We start from the raw sequence: 25,772 nt of genomic DNA on the forward strand, positions 1-25,772 counted from the left end.
TGTTTCACCTAATTTGTCTCATGATGGGCGAAATCGCACTTGTCGAGTTCATCGTGATTGTCTTCGAAAAGCTATTAACTTGGTCTTTGAAGTAGGAGATTTCATTAGCTGCTAATAGCTTGCTTATTTTCGGTCTGTTCCCCAGAGTTCCACATAGCTAGGTACCAATTGCGGAAGTCGGAACATCCACTGTTGAAACGAAGAGACCACTTTCTCGATAAAAGATTTCTATTCAAAACGTGTGTGACAAACTACAGGGTTCGAAACTTGCGAATGCTGAGTTCAATAGAGCTGAATAACATTGTAAAAACACATCACATTCAGACTGTCTAAAAATTTACAAGGTTTATAACAAGGTCATGTCTCCCTGCCCTGTCTTCAGCACGGGGCCTCAAGGGTCCGACCGTGCAACTGCTAACGATCATCATAACCCGATGATTTGTGTGGGTGTCCGGATCCCCTGATCGTTATTGGCGCTTAACGCGCCTGCATAGTCTGTGATGATACGTGCATAAACATGGGGTCTCGACATGGTAACCGGCGTTGCTATCGTCACGTTTAACGACATTGCAACGGGCAGGATCACCAACAAGGTCAACATTGGAGCGCGGCGACTCGGGCGTGGTCACAGGCCACAGGAGACTGGACACTGACCCCTCACCGCTACGTGCACTCTATGGATAGGTACAACACTGGCGAGTCGGGTCATCATCGGGCGCTTACAGGAACGGTACAACAGTTCGGTGAGGCCACTGGGTCGAGGTCAGGCGCGTGCTGGATATCTGAGGTCGAACGGGGTACACCTGGACCGGGGGCGCGTGACTAACCGTCCCTCTCCGGCCTCCATCCTCCTCTGCGGGCCTGCATCGCACCGTGTTTGTTCATAACATTGTGACCAAGGCGGCTTAATGCTACATCGCTTGCCCCTCTTCACCCCTTTACCTCACTGACCCTCCGTTAATAGTTCCACCTACTCTCCCCCGTCATCTCGTCACTGGGCGCTCCAAACTCTACCTGCGTCCCTGAATATCACTCTATACTCTACTTTCCCCCTCGCTACTCTCCAAACGCCTTGTCTGTCCCATCGGGCGAATCCCGCATGCCGAACTGGGCGTACATCTTGAACAGAAGACGACACGTGGAAATCATCACAACCACCAGAACGGCCGTCAGGACGCCCACCTTCACCATGCCCAGGTCATTGCCCTCGTCGGCGCCGACGTCCGGACACGTGCCGTTCGTCGACGTCACGTTGAAGAGGTCGTCGGTGACGATGCCGGCCGCGCTGCCGAGGTCGATGTCTGTGTCGTTGCCGGAGATGGTGCAGTTGATGGCACGTCCGTGCGCCCGGCTCAGAAGAGCGGCGGCCAGCGCGAGCGGCGCCAGAGGCTCCATGGTGCCCCGGTTAGGCCGGTGTGGAGATAAACATGACGAGCGACGGACAAGTGGAGCGGTGACGGGTCCCGCAACGACCGCGGTTCGGTCGACTGGAATACCGCTGAAGAACAGCCTCCGGTGGCAGCCGAGGAGGCACCGGTAAATTTTGGAGCAGCAGCTCACGATCGTCTGTGAAAGAAAGGAGACTCATGTAAATGGTATGTTCTTCGTTTGATGTTCGTGGAGATTACAATGCTACCACATGTTAGTTCGTTGCGTTAGATCGAAACCGTACATACATATGTAGTTGCTGCCAATTTGTTACTAGTTTGATTTGAAATGACTTGTTTGAATCCCTTATATTGTTGAGTGATAACTAGAAAAAATAAACGAAATGAAGCCACCTCGCTCATCGATGTTGTCAAATTCGGGTATAAACATGCATAAGGCACGACGCTGATGTAATCTGAATCAAACGAAATATACTTATTAACAAAGTTTTCATCGGAAGTTTCCTCAGGGTGTCCAAATCATCGAGACAGTGCCGTTTTACTGTCAGTGGGCCGTATAATCCGACGGAGGTAGTGTTATAAACCGGCAATCTTGGTTCGATCGGCGCGAATTAGGTCGGCTTCTGTGACGATGACGACGGTCCTTGGTATTATATCGGAAAAATGTCGCCAAGCTGACGGGGAAGGGTGATTATTGGCCGGCGTCAAATCCAGGAACCACCCTACGGTGAGTTTCAGCAACAGACGTCGTTTCTTCTTGTGAAGTATGAATGTCATGCTACCTTTAGGCCAGAATATACGCAGGTGGTCGCTGGTTTATGAAGCCCGACTGCAGCTGCTTCTGATGCTGAGCTGGGGTTTTCTGACCGCGTGCGGGGAGTAATTTATAAAACAAGGTGAACCGGCTATCGTAGTTGTTATTCCTACGAAAGGTCATCTATAGACAACGCATCCATTTATCATTGGCGTCCGGACAAGTGTTCTTGGAACATTCTGTATATGCTGAATCCTGGGGGCGTGATGCATTCACATTTCATTTCACACAGCCCATCTTGTGAACGGTCTATAAATCACAAAACGCTGTTTCTTCGAGCGAGCATTGATGAATAGCATCCAAATTTACATTTTCCTCCAGTCAAAGCGCTGATGGTGATCGGTAGTTTGCACCCAAGTTCGAATAATGTGATCGAGACGGAAGCTCTAACCACCGCTTCATGGTACTCAGGTGGTAATTATTTTGCCATTTCGTCGCTGATGTGACCTCTCACGACCAGTCATTATCCCACGACCAGGCCAATAGTCATTCAGACAAATCAATGGCCCCCTGAATCGTGCTATCCTGAAGCACGTTGATTACACAGAGCACTTCCAAAAACTTGCAGGAACTACTTAGTAGGTAGGCTCAATACCATAAAGGTTATGTGTCATTCTCAGCTATTTTCATTACTGGAGTGTCGATAACGTCAAGAAATGTGTCGCTTGAAGTTAGAACGTAGCTTGCAATATAATAACCTTTATACTAACCTTCACCATAAAAACCTTCAATCCTACCAATAGTTATGACCTACCAAGAGGAAACTAGGCTCAGCCTATAACAATAACAACCATTCTAAGCTGTCTTAGCCCCTTGCCCGTGACTATGTCTAGGACGGGCGCAACATGGGGCGCCTATGCCGCTGGGTAAGTAGCAGCTCGGCGCTGTGGCCCTCAGTCGGAATTCGTCACCGCCGCTGCCAAGTTTGACAAATCACTCAGAGGATATCGGCGCGGTGACAGTCGGGACGGGTGGAGACGGGCGTCGTGGGCGCGGCGCCCGGCCCAGAGAGGGACTTGTGACGGGAGACAGGGGAAATGTGACGGTGGAGACGGAAAGACGAGACAACGCGGCGGGAGAGACGGACAGGAGAGACGGGAAAGACAGGAGGAGAGACGGCGAAGACGTCCGACGGACGAGAGATGTTACGGTGAGGACGGGAGAAATGTGGAGATATGACAGATGGGACGGGGTCTGACGGGTGAGACAGGGATTTGTGACGGGTGAGACGGAAAATGTGACGACCTAGACGTGAGATATAACCGATGAGACGTTAGATGAGAGTGCCTTTCAGGTCTCGCCGATTTAAAATCGGAAACGTGCAATCAGTGGCCGCTTAAAAACTTGACTACAAAATGCAGGACTGACGATCTGTTAGTTTAATGACTTTCCACACTGATCAGTAATTTACAATTCCATCCATTTGGTGAGTCTAATTCAACTATCTCAATCGGCTCGTCACCATCCATCTGCTGACACCATGGCGTCATTTAGCGTGGTCGGCCGCCACAGCTGATTAACTGTCACAGTCGCTCTATAAAAACTGACAGTCTCCCTGTCGGGTTATTCAGCTGTCAATGCGCCGGACTGTAGTGATCTGTCTGGGCTGCCGAGCGCACAGCGCTGGCCCCGTGCCACCGCCCCGCTGTCCGCCACCCGCCGGCTGCACGGCACAGGTATCGGCCAGAGATGTTTGTTGCACGGTATCATGTGCCGGTGCGCAGCAGGCCCAGGCGGGGTGCACCACGCGCGTTGCTGGCGTTGGCTCGGACCATGTTTGATTTGCGAACTCGGTCTGTTGCTCCTACCGACCCAGAGTCGCGCTGCGCGGCGGGCGGGCGCTCAGTTTCCCGACTTCAGTGTCGGGGGACTTCAGTGTCGGGGGACTTTGGTGCAAGTTTTTTGGTGTTCAAAGGATGTACAAAAGTGCTGGTGATTTCGGAACTTACATCTAATGGTAAATTTCAGGGGGTTGAGGAACCATGACGTTGCGCCCAGTATGAAATCCATGTGTGTGAGATGGTGCTATCAAGGTTGGAGTTCCCAGGTGAAACTACTGACTCCCTTAGATCCCCGACGACACTGAAAGTCTCCAGAAATGTTGACGTAGTGCGACGCTCATACTGCTAGGATGGCCCTTTGCTTCCAGCGCTGCGCTGGATTTAGACACACCCGGTCCATTTCATGCGTATCTACGACTACGTTGTGTCCAAAATAGTCGACTATCGACAGATCACGTTAAGCCAGCGTCGGTGTTCATGGTGTGTAGTTATTTCTCGGGCTTTCCTGAACCACCGAAATGGTTCGCTACAGACGTAAATTCCACCAATTACTGGCTTATCATCTCGGGGATTGGGTCGGTTCATTGGCTAGGTTGAGGACACCTCACTGTGGTGTGGCACAGGTCGAGTAGTCGACACGTTGACATGGAAACTGCAGGCTCTGTTGGCTCACTTCGTGGAAATAGCAGCCGTCAATGGAAACAAACTGATGTGGGATCATCACAAGAGATGACGTGTTTCTATCCTAGTAGTACTACCGTTCGAATAAGGGGATGGTATTGGTGTGGTTTAGTATAAACCACTTATCCCCAGACATTCGCGGAAAATGTGCATCCCGTAATACTAACCAATATTTTGAAACAATGCCGGAAAGGTCGGATTGTTAGTAGGTACGGCTTTCTGACATTGTCAACTTCGGGAAATAGTATTTCTGCGATATATGCGTATCTTAGTTGAAACAAGATTTTAATTATTATCATTTTATCCGCGGTAAAAAACTTACGATTTCTAAACGATTTCTACCCCGATGATCATTGAGTTTCACAACAGACAGAGCCGGAGGCAATTTTGTTTGGGTTGCGAAATCCTGCCCGCTTTGCTGCCTGTTACGTAAGCTTGTGAATGATCATCGATCAGCATCTTCCGCTCCAGACAAACGTTAAACTCTGACGAGCATGGAGCAGAACAAAGCTCGGTTTTTATCGGCGTCCGTCGGCAAAGTTGGCAGCTCGGACTGGGTGCATTTCAAACGGCGCCGTTTGAAGAAGCCCGCTGACCTTTCCACCCCCGCCCCTCCTGGAGGAGGTCGGTCTGGAGCTGACCTCTGACATACACTTAGCAGCTGCAGCATGACGCAGAACGACGTGGGGCGTCCCGGAATGGGGCGCGTGACCCCCGAGCCGTGACAGGTGGCACCGTCTGTCCGTCTCCGCCGCTGTGACCGCCGTCCAACTGTGGGGCCTGTCCTCGTCTTCACCCGACTCGCTGAGTCCCAGAACTGTGGGGCCTGTCCCTCGTATTCACCCGACTTGCTAGACCCCAGCTTGTTTTGGACCTAAGGGCCACAGCTGACCTTTCTCGTTATTCCGGCCATTCCAGGATTGGCATTTATCTTTCTGATCAACTCGAACTGTTCATTGCCTTCGCTCGTCCCCACTTTGAGTCGCGTCGGTTGGCCATTTCGTCAGTCTCGCGGCCGGTGACAATCACTCGCGGCAGAGTACAGCTCATGCTGACCGTCGCGCTGGCAGGGCCGAGCGCGCTGTCTCCGGCTGTCGACTCAGACCGCCCTCCTCTGTCCGGCCGGCCGGCAGGTATGCCAAATGGCTACCAAATGAGCATTCTCTGCCGGCCGCCGGCGCTGCGAGCTCCTCCAGCAGCCGACAGACGACGGGGCTCGACAGACAGGTCCGGTACTAGACCCGTGACAGATGACCCCCGCCGTCGAAGGTCAGACTCCGGTATTGCGTGAGCCGAGGGCGACATTTGTCTTTCGGCGCCGACACGCCACTCCTTACGCCAAATTACCTGAGATTGGCTGATTTGAGAACTGAGGATTAATGGGGCCATTCAAACATTTCTCACTAGCTAAATCTGGCACGATTGATGGGGTATTTGACTTTGAGATTATCTCACAGGAATGAACACTTATTGCCACTACAGTGCCACTACACACCTTTCCACTGAGGCTGATCTGATCAGACTCAATATCAATGAATATACATCCGGTCTTGAGCCTGGCTACCTTTTCACCTCCCTGTACCGTTGGCCAACTGCGTGCGTCTGTTCTCTGTCTCAATCTCTCTGCGTCTCAGTTCGAAGCACGTGCCTTCCTTTTTAGCGTCGGCGCCCTTAGACAAATAAACCCCTGGGCGGCGTGACGCCTCCCCCTGTCGGCCGTCGTCTTCTCGGCGGGCCGACACGGGCTCAGTGTCGGTCCGCCACCTGGCGCCGGTGACGGCCCGTCACCTGTCACGGCCGTCACCAGACACCTGTCACTGGTGCGGCTGATGAGCCGGCACCAATCGCCGCCGCGCCTCAGACGTCATGGGAGACCTATCACCGTCCCCGCGGCTCGTCTTCGTCCTGACGTCCGCCTTCCTCTGACGTCACCAGTGTAGTATTCTGTGACGTCATTGCTCATTTTCACTTGTCCCTAACGATAGATTAGATGAATGAATCTGAGATCGGCGGACAGCATTTCGCATAGAATACCCGAGCTACTGGAGGCTACTTTTTACTACTCAGATCCACTTGCTGGCTTCCGTCTTTGGCTCATCGCAACTTTCTATGCGAGAATATAACTGATCAGGCACATCCGTCCTGGTGCATTCCTTTAATTGCTGAGCATCCATCCACATGCCTCCGCAAGAGAATGCCACCTTGTTCTTCTGTCCTCTCAGACTCAGTACCCGTGCCAGGAGGACCGCCCGTGCTCCCGCTCACTCTCTCCATGTCTTCCAACTCGCCTGTGCCTGTTTTTCGAAGCTGTGAACTGTTCAGCTCGTGCTTAGCGCGTCGGCCGCGCCGGCGAGCAGAGACAGTGACGAACGAGACACGGCTGTTTGCCAGTGATGGAGCGAGCTCGAGCCTCGGCTCGGCGTCACTACAGAGGGAGAGGCTGCCAGATACGGCTGCCAGATGGTGGTGTACCCATGGGAGGTGTAAGGTGGGTTCGGGAGGTGTACGGGTGGAGGTCAAACAATAGTAAGACTATTTGATTAGTCATAGTATGGGAGAGTTCTGAGTATCTATCGGTCAATTAGTCCTGCGTCAAACTGCAAGGTAAGGTTGCATGCAGGTGTCTGTTGGAAGTGCGTGCCGATGTTGGTTGGATGCAACCAGCTGAATTTTGTACTTATGCTTGTTCCTGCCAGTTTGAAAATGGTTCTTGTATTTTTGGTGAGCAGGCATGACGGTTCTGAAGGACGACGTTGTTTAGGTCGGAGGCAGATGACTACTTTACTTATATCGGAGGACCACCCGGCATTCCGTCAAGGGAAGAACAATGAGAGAAGCGCCGCTCGACAGGCGAGGCTGGTGGATTGCTCTGGGTCATGAATGGGAGGTACAACATGGGCCACGTTTGCATTTAGCCGCATGGATCTGCTTTTGTGGTCAGAGAGACGAAAAGCCAAGCGAAAACTATAAGGTAGTGAGAACATATTTTGAACATTGAAACCCGCTAAGCTACTTATACATAAACAATATGATAAATTCCCTTTAATCGCTTTCCTTACGTCTGCTACTTCGTGGTCATCATGGTGTTCACACAATAATATGAGCATGAATTGTATCCGAAGACTGCCGAGTTAGCCGGAATGCTCGTACTCGTATTTGGTCGACCAGGCAATTGAAGCTAATTGGGTTACGTTTTCCAGCAAACTGGTCCACGCTCAATCTTCATAAGCTTTTCTTTGTCATCAGAAATCAATCGTAGGCATAGAGCTCGGGCGATGGGCGTACGTCTGGTCAACTACAATACTCTGCTCGTTTTGGCTGGCACGGTCTGTACAACACGGGCTGTATTTGTATTATAACACTGAACAACAACCTTGTTGCTCATATAGCTACTTGTTTTTTTTTTTACTGTTGTTGTTTTTTGCGACAGCATTTTGCAAATACCAATGTCAATCAGGAATATGGAGGCTTTGGAATGGCTATTGATAAAAATATCAATATGTCTGGACGTAGGACCCTCACGAAAAGTATTGGGGGGAGGGGTAGCGAAACTTCAGTGTCACTTTGTGGGAGCCCCAATACCCGTATGAAGAAATTCTTTGCAGTTTTGTGCTCATCTCACTTTGCTGAACCATTTCCTGCTCTTAATTTTGTAGGCATTTAAATCAAAAATAAAGATTTTAGTTAAAAATGGCTAGAAAGTGGGGGATGGCCCACAGCCCACTGTTAATACACCTATGTTAATATGAATTACTTAGGATCACTCATTTAAATATGAATCACCTATTTGATATCTTATTTCTAACATGACATGATTAATTTAAACAGGGCCAGGCTTCCGGCGTCTTTCGCCAGGAACTCAAGACTCTATCCTCCGACCTCCACTACCAAATTCGTGGCCGGACTACCGAATTCGTGACTGAGCCAATAAACTACTGCTTGTTCATCACTTGTTGGTAGCGAGTTTAAACTCAGGAAACCAGCTACTTTATTCCTAACTCAAATAGCCGGCCTGGCGTTCGGCTTACCGCGAATAATAAGTCACACAACCAGATTACACTTTCCCTGGTGTGACCCCGGCGACACCGATAACCGGAGCGCCCGGCCCCTCCCGCTCAGCAGCACTGCCTCTCGGGTTAGCGTCGGCTCTGATTGGATGTTTGCCCGCCCGATGAAAGATGAGACAGGGGCTAATGGACGTCACCCGAACAGCCGGCCACCGGGTAAAAACCAGAAAATGAACCGGACGCAGACCGGCGCGATGGCCCAAACGGACTGCCGCTCCGGACATCGTTGATCTTCGGAGAAAAGTGGCACGAAGATTGTCGTTAGCTGGCTTGAAAAAGACTCCACGTATAGCTCCAAACGTATAATGACCCTTTGTACACAACGCTCTGTCTCCATACCTATCCGAACATTTATTTGTTTTTAGTTCTGTCGTTCCTGAAAGGGCTCATGTTTTTTAAATATTTTCCTTGAAACAATATTTGATGTTTTCACACTCGGGAGGCAATAAACCCAAATAAGACATGAAGCTGAACCATGTGGAAACAAAGTCGAGTTTATTCAACCACGTATTTCGGTGCATTTAATTTAGCCAGCGACTTGCCTCCACTTTGTTGGGTCACTGCATCGCCAGGTTTTGTCTGTTTCCGGGCCAACGGCATGCGAACTTGCATATACGGCAGGATAACACGCGAGGCTATTCCATTGCATATTTAGGTCTTCCTGCATAGTTCCACTCAATTATATCCATCTTTCCATGATTATTTCCCATACGCCGAGATATCCCTTTAGCATTATCCTAGCCGTGCGGTAAACATTTGCACGTGATCTTTCCTGCACTGTTTTCCGGCACGGGTTGATGACCTACAGTTCTGGTGATTTTTTGATAAAAATCTTTAAAAAGGTGATTTCAATATGACTAGATAAGTGAAACTTTTTTAAATATAAAGGTACTGTACTATAGAAAGCCTTCGCAAACGCGTTTCGAATATATCATCTGATTTCAATAATTAAATTGTGAGTTTCTGAATAGATATTAAACGACGTATGGGAAAAGATATTTATGCATTTTGATTGCCCCAATGTAGGATTCCATTTATCCTCCATCTGACGGGCCTGAAGCCGGGTCGGCGGCACTCGGCGGCAGCCGTCCTGAAGGGGTAGGCTGTGCCGCCGTGCAGTCGTGCTGTCCGGCACAGCATAACTGAAGTGAATGGTGACGGGCGAGATGTAGGGAGTCCGAACGCTAAATTAGCCATGAAAGGAGACGCACGGTTACTTATATTTCATTCTGATGATCTTCATTCATCGCTCAGTCTTAAAACCTTGAATTCGGCTTACGGGCCGCCATAAATACTTGCATATGGGCCCGGTTTTCAACGCTCACTCACAACAATATTTATAGTGCGTCTCATGGATGGTTCTTCTCTTCAATGACTATAAATACGAGATGTCCGAAAAACATTGCTGTAGCTGGACTCCAAACTCGTCCCATTTCTGATCCGTAAACATCTGATTTTTACACCGCCATCAAGGTGTTGTTCCGGAGTCCCACCAAATCAGACCCTGACGCGACGACGGCTGCGCGCACGATGCGAAACTGGCCTCCATTTCCTGAATGTCTCGCGAGGGAGTGTTTAGAGCGGGGAGAGAGCAATGCGCGCCCATTGGCGACGGCACGGGACACGGACAGCGCCGCCGAGCGCTGCCGACAGGGTGTCCGCGACACGGCACAAGATCCACAAACAGAGGGAGAGAGCGGCCGAGCCCGCCCCGCAGCCAGCTGTCGGAGCGGCTCCGCCATTAGGAGGTCGGGGGTGTACCGTCGCCCCGCCCCGCCCCCACCCCCGCCCCCACCGCCCCCGCCGCCGCCGCCCATCCACTTTCCTGCTGGTTTCCCTCATCGCCCTCCGTATTAGACCGGAACACGAGCGCCGAAGAAATGGACGTGTTGACGCTGGAAAAGGAGAAACGTGAAATTGAAAAACTCACGATGGGACGATGAGCAGTCAACATAGCATTTATGATGTAATGATGGCGATATAGGCATTCTTACTTTTCTTAGCGACAGTGTTTATCATAGTAAGTGAAATGTCTAAAGCGCAGGGAATGCAAATAAAATGCAGGAGTAAAATGCTAAATGCATTCGCTTGTAAAATATAAAATGAATAGCTATTTATAGCTATTCATTTCATTTTATTCATTTTATTACCACTGAATAGCTATTTATAGCTATTCAGTGGTATGAAAATATGAATTGTGTTTGATACTGTACATTTTCCTCCGAAGCTCAGCTAGAAGACGGTCTGTCGCAAATACACACAAGTGGGTAAAACGTGTATTATCCAATTTCGTTCTCAAAACAGCTCGTGCTGCGGCGGAGTGGCCTGTTTGTGACAGTGCCCTACCGTCTGTGTCTCCCGGCGTAATTATTTCGTTTGATTGTTAATGATTGTGGACACACGGGGTGTTCCCCGCACAACAGTGGAAATCAGTGCTGGAATTGGGTGAGCCACCAGAAACGGCTAATTGCCAGGCCGGGATAATGTTCAGGTAATCTGCTGCCTCATTATATGCGTGCGATTATGTTCGTTTGTTATGTCTGAGGATCGTTAGTGAGGCATCTGGCCTAATGATGTCCCCTTTACAGCCTCGGTGTATTTCGGTGAAATCCAGAGGGACTTGTACTTGTATTTATGTGCCATCGTCAATATTTTAGAAAACTTGCCATTATTTAGGCGAATTTAGATAGCCCCGCTTCTTAGTGCATGGAGCTTGCGCAATTATATTATTAAAAAAGACGCATAAATATTTGATGTATTTTGCATTTTTATACCCTATCAGTGCATGGAGCTTGCGCAATAAGATTATTTTTGAAAAAAGACGCATCAATATTTGAAGCATTCTGCATTTTTACCCTACCATGATAAAACATAATTCAATACTGCTTAATGAGAGTGAACTTAAGCAGTCCATCCCCAGCGTGCGCGCCTCTAATGCTTGCACTCTTCCAGGGGTCGTAAGGAATTGAGTTGAGTGAACCTAAGCGTTGTTTGCTGGAAACGGCCAGTCCACGCTGTATCTCAAAACGTCGTGGATTTTATGAGACCCGAAGGCAGGACGACAACGTAGGTGATGTCGTTGTGCTAATTTATAATATTTACGACGAAATAAATCAGGAATTACTCAGTCCCCGGACTAACTGAACCACGGAGATACTGGTTACAAAAGTAGCAGCGTTTAGCACCACGTGACTGCCCTATTTGCTTCACACACAGGTCTCAGAGACTGCCGTGTTTTATGGCCACGTCCTTGGTGCAGTTCCAACGTCGCCCGGGCGTTTACAAGCTCTCACGGCTTCGCTACGAACACTGTGACCTGAATTTGCCGGCGCTGTTCAGCCGCGCCACCCCAAAATAGCTTCCGGGGTAATCATCATGGAACCCGCGCTGGGCCGGCTGGGGTGGGAGTGGGAACGGGACGGGGCGACGCTGGGCCGTCTGGGGAGGGGTGGGAACAGCCGAGGGGACAGGGATTGGGCGAGGTGGTCTCTGAGGCAGTCGAGGGGCGCGTGGGCACTCCATACCGCTAGAAGACAGAATGGCGTGACGTGCCCGACAGGTCGTCCCTCCTTCCCTGCCGACACTGCCGACACTGCCTCGCTAGTGAGCATAGTGAGCATAGCTCTGCCCTGTCGGGGGCAGAGCTTTACGGTCAGGCGCTAACGGCCCCCAGTCGTAATGACTCGGACACCGTACCTACCTGTTGACAGCCGGCACTGAATGACCATAGCGTGCCGGGGGTGCTGACCTGGACCCGGCCGGTGCCCACCGTGGGCGTGCAATGTAGGGATTTGGTAAGCTAGTTTTGTTAAGCTCGATTTTCCACTTGTTTCGATTTTAATGCTTATATTTGGTAGGTCATATTTATTGTAATAAATATTGATGATCGTCAAATGTCAATCCACATCTTCAAAATAAGATTGAAATTGAAAGTAGCTTAGTGAACAAATGACCACAAAGAATAATATGTGAAAGAGAAAAAATGGTAAACAAATAAGCATCCATTTAAGGTGCATGATAGTCTACTGACTGCAGCAAAACATTGAACTTAAAGGGACTATCCCACCTTTAACATGGGGTTTGAGTTGAGATAGCCAAGTTTGCGGCGAGGTTCAGAAACCACTATCTATCTAGGTTGCAACCCCAGCGGCCTCTTGGTGTTGAAGAAATTCGTTCCCTTCATTTGAAAATTGGCCTTGCGCAAGGCCCTATCTTCAACATGGAGCGACCGGTAGTGTGACGTCACCTCGTTTAGTCATTCTGATTTAAATGGGTTTGTTCGTTGAAAAATCGCTTAAAACTTGGTCTGAACTTTGTTGTGGTGCCTACAGAGTAAAAAGAATCAGCTTTATGACAGTAATGTGGCCTGGGGAAGGAGGTAATTTTGGGCTGTGACGTCACATATTTGAAAGTTTGTGTTTGGAATATGGGAAGCCTAAGATGTTTAATGAAAAATAAATGCCAGAACCGTGTTTCTGGTCATCCAATCTATAAAGTCGGGCACAATTTAACTGGTTTTAACAACATTTTAGAAGGTGGGATAGTCCGTTTAACCCCGGCTTGTGAGGCGTTTGTTAAAAAATAGAAGAGGTGCCAGGTAAACTCCACTGTAACCATGGAGCGTTTCATATGTACTGGGTAGGTCATCGCACCAGGTTTGTTTGGGGCAGCTGAAGTGAAAGGTCAGGTGGTATAATCCAGCAAAACGCTGCAACATAAACTATAAACCTGACAGGTGCACTTTGAATATTGCCTCAAAACACCTGCAATTGACATCGATGTCCCATGCACGCACAGCAAAGCAAAGGTCTATGGGCAAAGCTTTATGTTTCCCAGCATCGAAAATATGAACTGCAATCTGAGTGAGTATGCCACGTTTGCAATATGACCTGCACTGCAGATGTTACGAATCAAAAGTCATGGCGAAAAGTGTTTTACGAATAAAACACTTCTAATGATCATGATTCTTCCAAGTGAAGTGTATTTTAAATCCACCAATTAAAGTTATAGCATATAATGTGACGTTAACGTATGCTACAAAGTGATTGGGAACGAATCGTATTAGCGAATATCGTTTAAAAGTTTGACCGTCGATGAATTTGTTGCACGCCTTCGCCTGCAGAGCGACAAGTGCAAGTTTTTAGATGCCGGGCACCCAGATTAAAAAGTGTAATAACTGAAGACTCCACGTGGTAGTTCACCTCAAGTTGAAAGGTGCACGTCATTCAGAGTGATTGACTGTATGTCGCTCATGACCTAGTCCCTTTTTAACGTTGAGACAACGTTCACTTTAATGAAAAACAATATCAAATTCTTATCTGTATTCAATGTAAACGCGTTTCGATTATTTCTTTATCAATACATTGATACAATACAATACAGATTATGAACTGTATTGTATCAATGTATTGATAAAGAAATAATCGAAACGCGTTTACATTGAATACAGATAAGAATTTGATATTGTTTTTCATTAAAGGGACCCTCCCACCTTCAAAAAAGTTAATGAATTGGCATGAAAGTGATGTCGCTCGGTTCAGAAAGAGCAAAAACGAATATCTACCAAATTTCATCGAAAAATATTCACCGGTTTTCAAGATATTAGACTTTTACTTTTGTTTACTTTTTGGGATCTCCGCTGTTCCTAGCGACTTTATTTGAAAGTGCGGCATTTGTTGCGCGCAAAGCAGCATATACCACCGCGTGCTACAAAACGTTTTAGTCAAACATTTAACGGACGTTCGAAAGCCTGATGACGTCATCAGATTCCCGTAATGGTTAAGAGATAGGGACCACGCTGGTCCCACCCTGCAAGTAAAGGGAAGAAATTTCTTGAACACCATAAAGCTGCGGGGGTTGCGACCAGGATAAATGGTGGTTTCTGAGCCTGGCCGCAAACTTGGCTATCTCAACTCAAAACTAATGTTAAGGTGGGAGGGTCCCTTTAAAGTGAACATTTGTCAAAATGAACAATATACAGTTGAGACAACGATCCAACACCCACAATAAACCACTAAGGCCCGCACAGGTACTAAATGCCATGGCTCACTATCCTTACGGTGCACCTTCACCTTTGACTTGTCGCGCTGCACTATACCACGCTAAAATTCTACAAGACACGCTGCATTAGGCTCAATGGCACCCCGGCCATTGTACCGACATTATAAATATCGTCGACCTTGCCGTTGACAGTTTCGCCGGCGTTCACTTTGCCCTGCAATATGGACAGGGCTGCATCATTAGTTAACCTCTGCGGTGCTGAGCCCAACCGGTCTACTTCAGTGGTGAGTGATGGGCCTAACGCAGCGATGAATAATGACCTGACACAGGGTGTGTGCACGCTGTGGTGAAACCGGCGCAATATGTGTGCACGATGTGACGAAACCGGCGCACCAGGTGTGAGACTGCTGCGAAACTGGCGCAACAGGTGTGTGACTGAGGGATATCAGTGCGCCAGGCGTGCATCCTATAGCACAATAGTACGTGTGAGCTTCTTGGTGTGCACTAGACCCGCAGCACGATATTTCAGCTCTCTCCAAAATCGCCAATGACCGTGAATATATTTTACAAACCATGCACGGCCTCAAAAGTTGTTTCTGGTTTTTAACACTAGGTAACCACACATAGCTGCTGCCATATGCTACTGCTCAGTGTACATGATATGTGCATTGTGCATATGTTGTTGCACAAGGTAGCCGTCAATCCATCCTCCTTTTAGCATCATGAATATCTTGACTAACTAGAAGGATAAGCTCATCCGACATTTCTCTGCGTGAGGGTTATAAGGCATAATTACGCCAACCTTCAATTGGAGAGTAATCCATGAATTATGCAAAACGTTGTCCAAGCATTAGCCTGATAAGGTCATAGACCAGCAAGAAGTTCATAGCATGTACTTGTGCACGGCCGTGCAACTGCACCATCTCTAAAACTGCTCCCTGTCTGCTGCAGTCGGTAGTATAAGACCAAACTATCTCATGCCCGAGTCCTGACACGCATCATCAGATTCCACTTCATACTTCTCAAAGCACTAATTTACCACCAATGGGTGAGATAAACCAGTTATAAGGAACAACAATTTGGGCAACTGTAATCAGGGGAGGGCGTGCGACCGAGGCAAAATGGAACAACTTAAACCGTATCATGAACGGGCTCGGAGTCTCGCAAGGCTCAGAACATTGTTAGCAGCTGCAGTTTATGATTGTGCTTTTAAAACATCAGTCACAGTGAACAAATACATCTAAACTATAATAGTCACGGTGCATGCCAGTTGAGTATTATGTGCTGAAGATGCGTGACAGGGCTGACCGTGATACCATGTGATACTTCTAGGAGGCAGCAAGTGACTTCCGATTCTAGATTCTTTTTCCGCGCTAGGATCCCAGCATGCGCCTTTCAGTACAATCATCTTTTGTCTACATCATGCAATTTCGTTTTCTCCCTCTCTCTCTAGCTTGCTGGTGCCATCGTGATCTAAGATGATTAAAAATCTTCAACTTATGCAAATGCACGTGATTTGGCGCGGGGCCCGAAATTCATTTACCTCAGACTGTATTGTCATAGCAAATGTTCCATAAAGTACTCAGTATGACAGCATCTGTAGCCTCAGCTGTGAAGTTGTGGGTCTTATCATATGAGTTTTGTGCTGGACTGAATAACAATAAATTCTGCAGCCGGCATGAGAGCGAAACTTGACCGAAGTTATTGTGCTCATGTGTCGTGGCACCGTTTTAATATGACGCTGGAGCCATGCCTTCCTCCCACGCCTTAAAGACGTGGTAGCCGGCGGGATCATCTTCTGCTTGGTTTTTGTTTCAGTTTCGTTTATAATTTGATATTTTTCTGAGCACCTTATGTTGCTGCTGTTTTTGCATTTTCTTTTTCCTTAGAAGTACAGGTCTCGCGGGTTTTAGCGGTAGGTCGCTCGGCGAGCGGGAGGGCAACCAGTTCCGCCTCTGTATCGGTGACCATTTGCTCCGCCCAGTTACTCGCGAGCGCGTACTACGGCACATAGTAAAGTGGGGAGGGAAGGGTAAGAGTGGCAGCCTGCGTAGAGGCTAGAACCGGTTTCAATCGTCTGGGCCGGCGACACGGCATGCGGTCAGGGGACGGGGAAAGGTCAGAGGTCACTCACAATGTGCAGTACCGCGTCCCGTCCTCTCTGCGTGCTGACCAGCGCACGACCTCGGCCGTTGGCCAATCCGCATTGAACGGTCAAGGCCACCAGTAGCCAGCGGGCGGGGTGAGCCGGCAGCGTGCCGATCCATAGGTAGTCGTTCAAAGTTTTAGCCGCTTACCATTGCATTGAGGCTGGGAGACGACTGTAATGTTATTTCTTGGGAACAGTTCTGTCATTTAAGCCGCGCCCCATTAGGGTCTACCGAGCATCGGTCCCATTGGGGGGGAGCATTTTGTCACCCCCCCCTAAGATATCGAGAACCACGCAAAATAGCGACAAGAAGCAAACGGTGTTCGATGGCCCCAACGAGGAAATACCTTTTGGCTCAATTTCATTGACCTCGGTCAAACCGGGCGATGACGTCACAGGTCAAATGTCGAATTTTCACCGTTTACAGGCATTTCAAGAAATGTGTTGCAAAATCGAGTAAAATGCATAATAACACGGAACAAAAATGATAGACGAACGCGTTTCGGCTAAATAGCTGTCATCAGCTACTTAGCCGAAACGCATAATTTAATAAACACAATTTTAATAACAACGCATAATTTAATAACAAACGCATAATTTTGTTCCGTGTTATTATACTTGTCTCAACTGAAATACAATAGTAAAATGCATGTCATTCATGGATAAGGAATCGATGAATGACAGTTTTCGATGGGAAATTGTTCGTCAAACAGTCAAACACATATTTTGCTATTTGGGGTCATCGATACCAGGTCAGGTCACAGAGGTTAGGTCATTGAGGGTCACAATATGAAAATAACTATTATGTGATGCATGTTTTCTGGTCCATTTTACATGACAAATGCGATTATGTGGGTCAGGCAGCCTTTGGGGCCAGTTTAGGTTATGTTCTGGTAAAGGTCAGGTAAAGGTCAGGTCAAATTTCAAATTTCATATTTCTGCATGAAATGGGTATCAATTTGATGCAGCTCGTCACGGGGAGTCTAATGGTGGTCTTTGTTTTGCGCTACGTGGTCCAGAATTGCTAGAAGTTGAGTTAAAAATTGACGTCATCAATTTTGAATATGTTTTTCGCTATAACTTGGCCAAAAAAGGAGGTATCGATCAACAATTTGTTATGTAGATCGAAGAAAGCAGGGATTATCATATATATTTCGTTCTTTTTAACTCGAAAACTTTTTGATTTTTTTTAACAGACCAATTGTTTGATTTGGGGGGTCAAAGGCTCAAAAGTTTGAAAATCCCAGATTGGAGTTTTGTAGCGCCGTCTTTTCTCTACACGACCAGATAGAGAGCTTTGAAGTTGCTTGTTAACAGTAGCTTTTGTGAGCGTTTCAAGATTTCATGTTTTTTGCTCATTTTTGCTCGAACATGACCTCAGTTTGACCTCAATAACTCCTGACCTAAGGTAATCTAAGACTTGAAATTTTGTGTGAAGGTGTCACATTGATGCCCGGCAAGCTACTGAAAATTTAGCGGGGCTGCGCGCCGCCGTTTTCTTGCTATTCAGGAAAATACATAGGAGGGCTATATTGCCCACCCCCCCACCCCCCAGCGGGGCGAGGATTAACCGTGACCTGCTGAGGCTGGAGGTCGTTTCACAACAAAGCTTTGTTTTCTGCTGCACTATATTTCCAAAACTTTGTCACAAATTGACCAAGAAATATGTTGCATGAATGATATTGCAGTATTAATAAAAGGATACTAGGCGTAAAAATTTAAGTAACATCACTGTATGCTGATTTTTTGCGTTATTTTTAGAACAAAATCGATGTGAGCCACTAAAAAAGTAAAACATAACATTGTTTATAAAGAAATATGCCATAACTCGCACCCATATCGGCGTTTTCGCAGGCGCTAGCGGTTGGGTGGGGATGAATCGGCTTTTGTTGGCCACAGTTGATCGGCCCACAGTTGATCGGCTTTTGATCAAACTAGAGCTTCTTGAAAAGAAGGAGCATGTTGCACGTGACGAGAGGAAGCCGATGATACCCTTATAGATCATAGGTCATTCGTTGACCATAGGTCATGCATTGACCTTCCAAGTCAGTTTAATGACCCAATAGTCGGAAGGGTCTAGACCTGCCTAGAAGTTTTTGTCGTGAGCTTTTATGGAGCTTTCGGGGGAGAGAGAGAGAGAGAGAGAGAGAGAGAGAGAGAGAGAGAGAGAGAGAGAGAGAGAGAGAGGAGAGAGGAGAGAGAGAGAGAGAGAGAGAGAGAGAGAGAGAGAGAGAGAGAGAGAGAGAGAGAGAGAGAGGATATTATGCGAAGTGCTCCATGGGATGACCAGAGTTGGCCTCCCGACGACACAGAGACAGAGACAGAGACAGAGACAGAGGCAGACAGCGAGAGAGAGCGAGAGAGCGAGGGCGAGAGAGGGAGAGAGAGAAATTAGCCATTTTAGAAAACGGTCTGTATTAGTATTAAGTGACAATGCACGGATTTAAAATGAACGTTAATCCTTCTCACAGCTAGCCTGTTCAACGTGTTTCCATTTCCATCGCTAGTGACCTCGCCTTTAGGCCATATGACCGGAAACCGGCAGCTAAACAGCAGATATTCTAGGGGCGCGGAAACCTTGAAGATTGGCTGTGCCGCAATGTCATTCCTAGTGGTTTTGAACCTGGCTAGATCGGCTCCATGCGCTCCGCAGATCGGCAAATTTGTAGTTAAGCAGCCCTGAAGGCACCGGCCAAGTTCCTCCGCTGGTCCCGGCCGAATAAGACATAAGAGACCAAACATAATTTCACATGTTGGGACGTTTCTTATCACAAGTCTAGAAACGAACGGTTAATGAGACCTGACACGTCGAATGCCCATTCTGGCCTATAATGGGCTCTAAAAACTGGTCACAGACCAAAGGTCATTTTGGTCAAGATCATGAAATTTTCAGGGTATGTGTTAACTTTTAATTGCAGATGGTCTGAACTTATCCTGACTCCTGACCGCATGGGTATTTATTTACTTATGTTGAGAAAAATAACTTACGGCAATGAAAGTTTCGCTGCTATCCGCCACTATTTACGCGAGTTATTCAGGAAAAACCAAGGACAGGGGTTCATTTCATCACCCCTTATTAGAAGTAGGGTTTCCATTAAAATTGAACGGTAAAATCGAAAAATAACATTTCCTGTATATTTCTCAATTTATTATGGTGGGTCCTTTTCTTTCGTAATGTTTATAAATGCTTATTAGGTAAACAATATTGTAAGCTGATCATGGCACGACATTTTCATTCTATTTTATCCCGTTCGTTCTAGCCCCTCTCGCCTGCCGCCCCCCCCCCCCCCCCCCCCCCCACACACACACACCACCACCACCACCACCACCAAACCGGCTGAGTTAGCTGAGGCAGGCTGGCTGAGGCGAGCGCCTCCCCTCCCTTCATGCCAAACAGAGCCTGGCTGTCGTGACCTCTGGCCTCACCGCCCGAAGGCTCGCCCGCTGCACTGTCCAAGGACGCCCTGCGCGGGCCGCAGCCTCTGCCGAGTCCCGCCTCTATCCACCGTTCACCACGCGCTGGATTCATTCATGCCTCTGTGTTTCAGCGTCCTACCCGTTGGATGGCACCACTGTAGTCATAGGCGACTGCAGGGAAGCCACGGTCAGAATGCCCCAAACGGCGAATTTTGAGGTTTTCTTTTAATTTCTCCGAAACTAGCCGGCACACGATCAAACCTCTTTCCATGATCATGGAAAGGAGCTATACGAATAAATCGGTCACATTTTCAAGCCTACAAAGCTGAAGACGAAAAAGATATAGCCGGAAAGGCAAAACCTACGCTTAAAACCCGCGAGACCTGTACATACTGATTACTGATAGAGCTAGAAGTTAAAAACCAAATGTGAACTAAACATCTGCTAGCCAATTAATAAGTTCCATGCTGAATAATCTTGCATCGTTATGCACGCCAGAAAATAAAAATGATACAGGATTCAATTCAATTTGGTTACGAGCGAGCGAGCGCAGCGAGCGAAGTGAGTCTTTTCAATATAACGGAAAAATCTCAGTATGAGCGGCCCGGCCCGGCCCGGCCCGGCCTGTAACGCTTTTGAGAGGCTTATATCTCAGCAACCGCTGGACCGATTGGCCTGCGGTCTTTTTTGCTGGGTAGCCCCATCCCTTCTACCCCGTAATTGACTACTTTTGATACATCCCAGTGACCGTCGTGGCACGTTCCACGTGAAAAGTCAAGGGTGTTCAAGCAGTTTTGCAAAAGTAGTGATTTTGAGAGGCCCATATCTCAGCAGCAGCTTGAGCGATTGTCTTGCGGTAATTTTTATAGGGTAGCTGCATCCCTTCTACCAAAGGTCGGATACTCTTGATCTATGTGAGTGACCCCCACTGCACGTGCAAAATACAAAAAGAAGAGGTGCCAAATTTGTTCCCATTTCAGTAACTCGGTAAGTACTGGGGCGATTTCGCTGAAACTTGGCATACAGGTAGGCACCCACCAGGCAATGCATTCCCATGTGTTGCGGTTAGGGTGCTACTGCACGTGCGCACGTGCAGGGGGCGTTTCCAGATCTCGAGAACGGCTGGGCCGATTGCGCTCAAATTTGGTACACGGTTGGGGACCGGTTAGTAGGGTGCCGTTCAAAAGTCATTTTGGACCCCGTTTGCACATGCGCACGTGCAGAATGCCGCTTCCAGATCTCAGGAACGGCTGGGCCGATTGCGTTCAAATTTGGTACACCGCTAGCGACCGGTTAGAAGGGTGCTTTGCACAAGCCCGTTGGAAGTACCCTCTCGCCCTTCTGCACGTGCAGGGCTCACTATCTCGCTCGCTCGTTCTTCGCCCAAAAGGCGTTTTACTGGTAACTATTAGCTTACTTTTCTCAAAAGATAAAGATTCATCGTTGTTTTCAACAATGATCGTTGCGTAATAAATGTCCTTGCCCCCTGTGACACGGATTGAATAAAGTAAAGTTTTGAGCTTTCAGCCTCACATATCATTTGAGGAATGAGCTGTTTTGGCATTTGTACAATGTTGAAAAGTTGCCAATTTTCTGACATTTTAATCTGTGATGGCGATATGCTAGTGTCACACTTACCTGACATAATTAGCTTCTAGCGGAAAATATACCGCCGATAGCAGGAATAACTAAAGTTCAGCACAAACTGGATTCTTCTGTCAAAACCAATTGAATCGGGGGTGTGAGGCCACGATGGATGGTTCGAAACCGGAAACCACGATTCTTTTTAAGTTTAGAAATAATTTTAGCTCATTCTTTTTGCCTTGAGAATGAGCAAGAGTGTTGAATAAGAAGGCGATCAACACTCATTCACTTTCTCCCTTTCGATTGATATTGAACGTAACCTAGGCATTATCGTGGAACATAAATTGGAGTTTCTTTTCGTTTCAAATTGAGACAAATTGCAATACGAGTAGACAACTTCAAGACGATCATTAGACCCTCAGGACTGACAAGATAGGCGAATATGACAGGAGAATGGCTTGGTCAACAATGCGAGTCATCATGTGTATTGCAACACAGTGCTTTAGTGCTCTGTAAATCATGCAAAAGGACCGAACAGTATTCGGAAGGTACCCAAATTCTGCAGGATGTCTTATCCGACCAAACAGACTTTATTCTCCGATCAACCACTGGACACTGATTCTTGGATGCTTGAAGTCCTGCTAAAACTGTTACAGCATACGGCCTAGCCAAGTTGGCCAAGTTCGTCGAAATGTCAGCGGCGCTTGCCTCTTGTTCCATATTGAAAGAGGTCTGATTCGGACGGATTTTCCGTCACGGAATGCCTGCTAAACCGACATGGCAATTGGCATATTTCATCGTTCGCACATAATCGCCACGAATGGTCATCATTACGATCTCAATTCTCGGTCAAACCCAAGATGCTGAGACACAGATCGACGTCTGGTGACTAGTTGGTTTGGAGGGTTGCTGGGCGAACTTTTGCTGGAGCTGGCCTTGTTGCACAACAGCTTCAAGCTCCTTGCTCTTGAAGAGACGCTTAAATTTAACTTTGCTTTTGCGCTCAATGCCTAGTGACTTTTCTCCTACCGTCGTACTTGTAGTTCTGGTATGTGAATACAATAAACTGCATTGAACTAAGCCTGGTTAGGTTAACCGATCTAAATGCGTTGGTTTGTCAGTTGTGATTCAGTACGAACTGTCCGCTGATGCGGGTAAGCTCTGTCGATGTACCGAAATAGCCCTGAGCCGTTCAGTTGGTGGGAAGCGCGCTGGAGTATCACATCAGTCATCGCACGGTGGCTTTGGGCCTGCACCAGTAGTGCGCGCTGTGGGGTAGTCGGATAAACCATATGGGAGCGTGGAGGCAGGAGGCTGCCGCACATCCGTCCTCTCTTTCATCAGAGCAACGCATCATCACCCTTGATCACATTTGTCTTTAACGGACTAATGGTAATCCCACCCACACAATCGGAGAAGGCAAGTTCAAATAGAAATATAAAACTCTGGGGTGACCGTTCAGGAGGTTGGGCGGTCTGTTCCACTGCACCGGGACATCCTTTCCAAATGGGACCGGATGAGCTCACCCAATGCATGACACCACTTGGTGGTCGACATCCTAATCTTTCCTCTTATTCCCTCACCCTGTGTCCTTGCAATGCACCCAATGGACCGAAAAACATTAGCAGTTTACAAAGCAAAGCATACAAAAAGCTGCAACAAAGTCATGGTCCATGATATGCATAGTTGTGACTTAAACGCGGGCCCAACAATGTAAGGCAACGTTCACGGGTGTTCTGTTTTTCTATATTCTCTTTTAATTCACTGTAAGCTAGCTTCTATTGGTTATCGGTCGTCCTTTGCCAAAATAACGCAATCACTTGAGATTCCTTGTCTGAAAGAAGTAACTAGTGAGCATATCGTTCTATATCACTTTTTTAAATTGTCTTCGATTTATTCAGGATACTACAACAATTCATGATGCAATGCTGTTCTGACACATGTATGTGATGCCAGTGAGGTAACATACGTCAAAATGCTATGGGTACTGTCTACATAGCTGAGTCATATAACAATTCGTGCCCCAAACCCACCTCAATACCACCCGAAGGAATGTTGTGATCGTTTTACTCACCGTGCCAATATCATCATGTTCGGCCTACTCTCGATCTTCTGATGTCAGTTCCGTCTCTGTTCCACACAGCTCACACCTGTGCACCTCTGACACACCGTTCCTCTTTTCTCACCGACCTAACGCTCCCCGGCGCACCATCTCGGTCCCCTGGCCTATCCGCGCACACTGCTCCGCTCCGACCGGCCGGCGGGCCGCTGGGTCACTGACGAACCGGTACCGGTCGGCGCTCGACGGCCCCTCGGCGCGTCGGCGGTCACCTGGCCGCCGCTGCCGTCGCTCCCGTCGCTCCCGTCGCTGCCGTCGCTCCCGCAGAGCCATTTGTTTGGCACCGTGCACGGCGGGACGGGCAGCGAGCGTCACCCCCGCCCCGCCTGCCGGTTCCCCCCGAGACGGAGGGGCAGAGGACGAGGTCAAACATGTCTCGGGCACCCCGGGGAGTGGTATGTACAGGGTGGATGAAAAGATTGCACATAATCGGGGCTGTTGCAGTGACCGGTCGTTTGTCATTGGGTACATTAGCGCCATTCTGGGGCCTTTGTGGTATTGTTGCAGTGCAATCGAATAGTGCGACCTACTAAATGCACTAAGAGGGCTGAGTATCACGTAGGGTGTTTTTTTTTTGCAAGAAAATCATAATTCTCTAAGTGAGCAGAAATGTAAAAACAGATAAGGAGCATGACCGCCCAACTGCAACTATTCTCTTTATGCTGGCTGAATCCCTGGCTATTATTCGGATATGTAATCCACATTAGCGCAAGTGAACACACCTTCTGAGAGAAGAGGCCCCACTGCAGCAATTCACTCAACCAGCGCAATTATTTGCGCAATTCTCGGTCCATCTAAGCGCTCCATTTTACACCCTGACGGTAGCAACTTTGAACAAATGGGCTGCAGTAAACCCATCTTTAGCACTCGTGTGAGTTTTCTGGCTCCCATTTGCACGATAAAAAGGAGTTTATGCCTGCGCTCGCAGCTCTGCAATTGCTGTAAATTGTTTTAGTCGTTGCAATGATCATGCTGCCTAATTAAAGCGACTAGATTGCACTTTCGGCCTAGTAAACCGGAGGTAGTGCTTCAGACTCAGCATAGGCCAGTGGGCCAGGTGCCCAGGTGGCTCAGCCGGATGATGAAGTCTATGTAGTGCCTCAGACTCTGTGATCAAAATGTCAAATTGAGATAGATGCCCTTGCGATCCAATATTCTACAAACGTCTACCGCTGAAAAGTGCAAATATACTGCATTGTGAGCCATGACCGCTTCCAACGGTTATGCCTATATCCGCCTAGACCAAGTGTAAACACAGCTAAAGCGGTTGCTGTAATTCGTCCTTCGGCATTCAGTAAACAAACTCTTGCTAGCGTACACACGACAGTACATTTTTCCATGTTCTCAGCCTAACATTGTAAAACACTGTCGGCTCCCGAGCTACTGACGCACTGATGGTCGTCTTCTGTAAAGCCCGACCGTGAAAAGCACCATCTTTCCTGAGAGTTGCCACGAGTTCGACCCTCTCAGCCAGCGTGACGCGGCGGCCCGACAGCGTGCCAGGTCAGGCCTCGGGTCAGTTTACTCACTTTGGAACGACCCGGCCGGGGAACGGCAGGCAAACGACGGGTCCCCTCCAGAAATAGGCGCTTGTTCGTACACAGAGGCAGCCTGTGTGCCGCCGCGCCATCCACTCATACACACACGCGCCGGGGGAGACGGGCCCTCCGGTGCATTTGTACTGGGTAGAAGGAAAATATTTTCGAGGGATCCTGTATGCCTTGAACGTCATGGTAAGTTGATGATTCGTTTGACTATATCATGCAAATATG

The 25,772-nt window shown here is 48.0% G+C and overlaps 1 protein-coding gene across 1 annotated transcript; it reads right to left on the bottom strand.

The window, feature by feature from the left end:
• Positions 1–210: 210 nt before the first annotated feature.
• Positions 211–24,167, bottom strand: LOC122382911. The gene is made up of 2 exons (XM_043368842.1): positions 23,956–24,167; positions 211–1,566 (listed from the first exon to the last, which is right to left on the bottom strand). Exon 2 carries the CDS (start codon positions 1,393–1,395, stop codon positions 1,057–1,059), a length of 339 nt encoding a protein of 112 aa, XP_043224777.1. The 5' UTR covers positions 1,396–1,566; positions 23,956–24,167; the 3' UTR covers positions 211–1,056.
• Between the last annotated feature and the right edge of the window lie 1,605 nt (positions 24,168–25,772).

Source organism: Amphibalanus amphitrite, unplaced genomic scaffold (genome assembly GCF_019059575.1).
Source record: "Amphibalanus amphitrite isolate SeventyFive unplaced genomic scaffold, NRLGWU_Aamphi_draft 000150F_arrow, whole genome shotgun sequence".
Lineage (NCBI taxonomy): Eukaryota > Metazoa > Arthropoda > Thecostraca > Balanomorpha > Balanidae > Amphibalanus > Amphibalanus amphitrite.

What these genes read in the sequence shown, in the direction of transcription:
- LOC122382911 (XM_043368842.1), bottom strand. Translation starts at nt 1,395, where the DNA reads ATGGAGCCTCTGGCGCCGCTCGCGCTGGCCGCCGCTCTTCTGAGCCGG.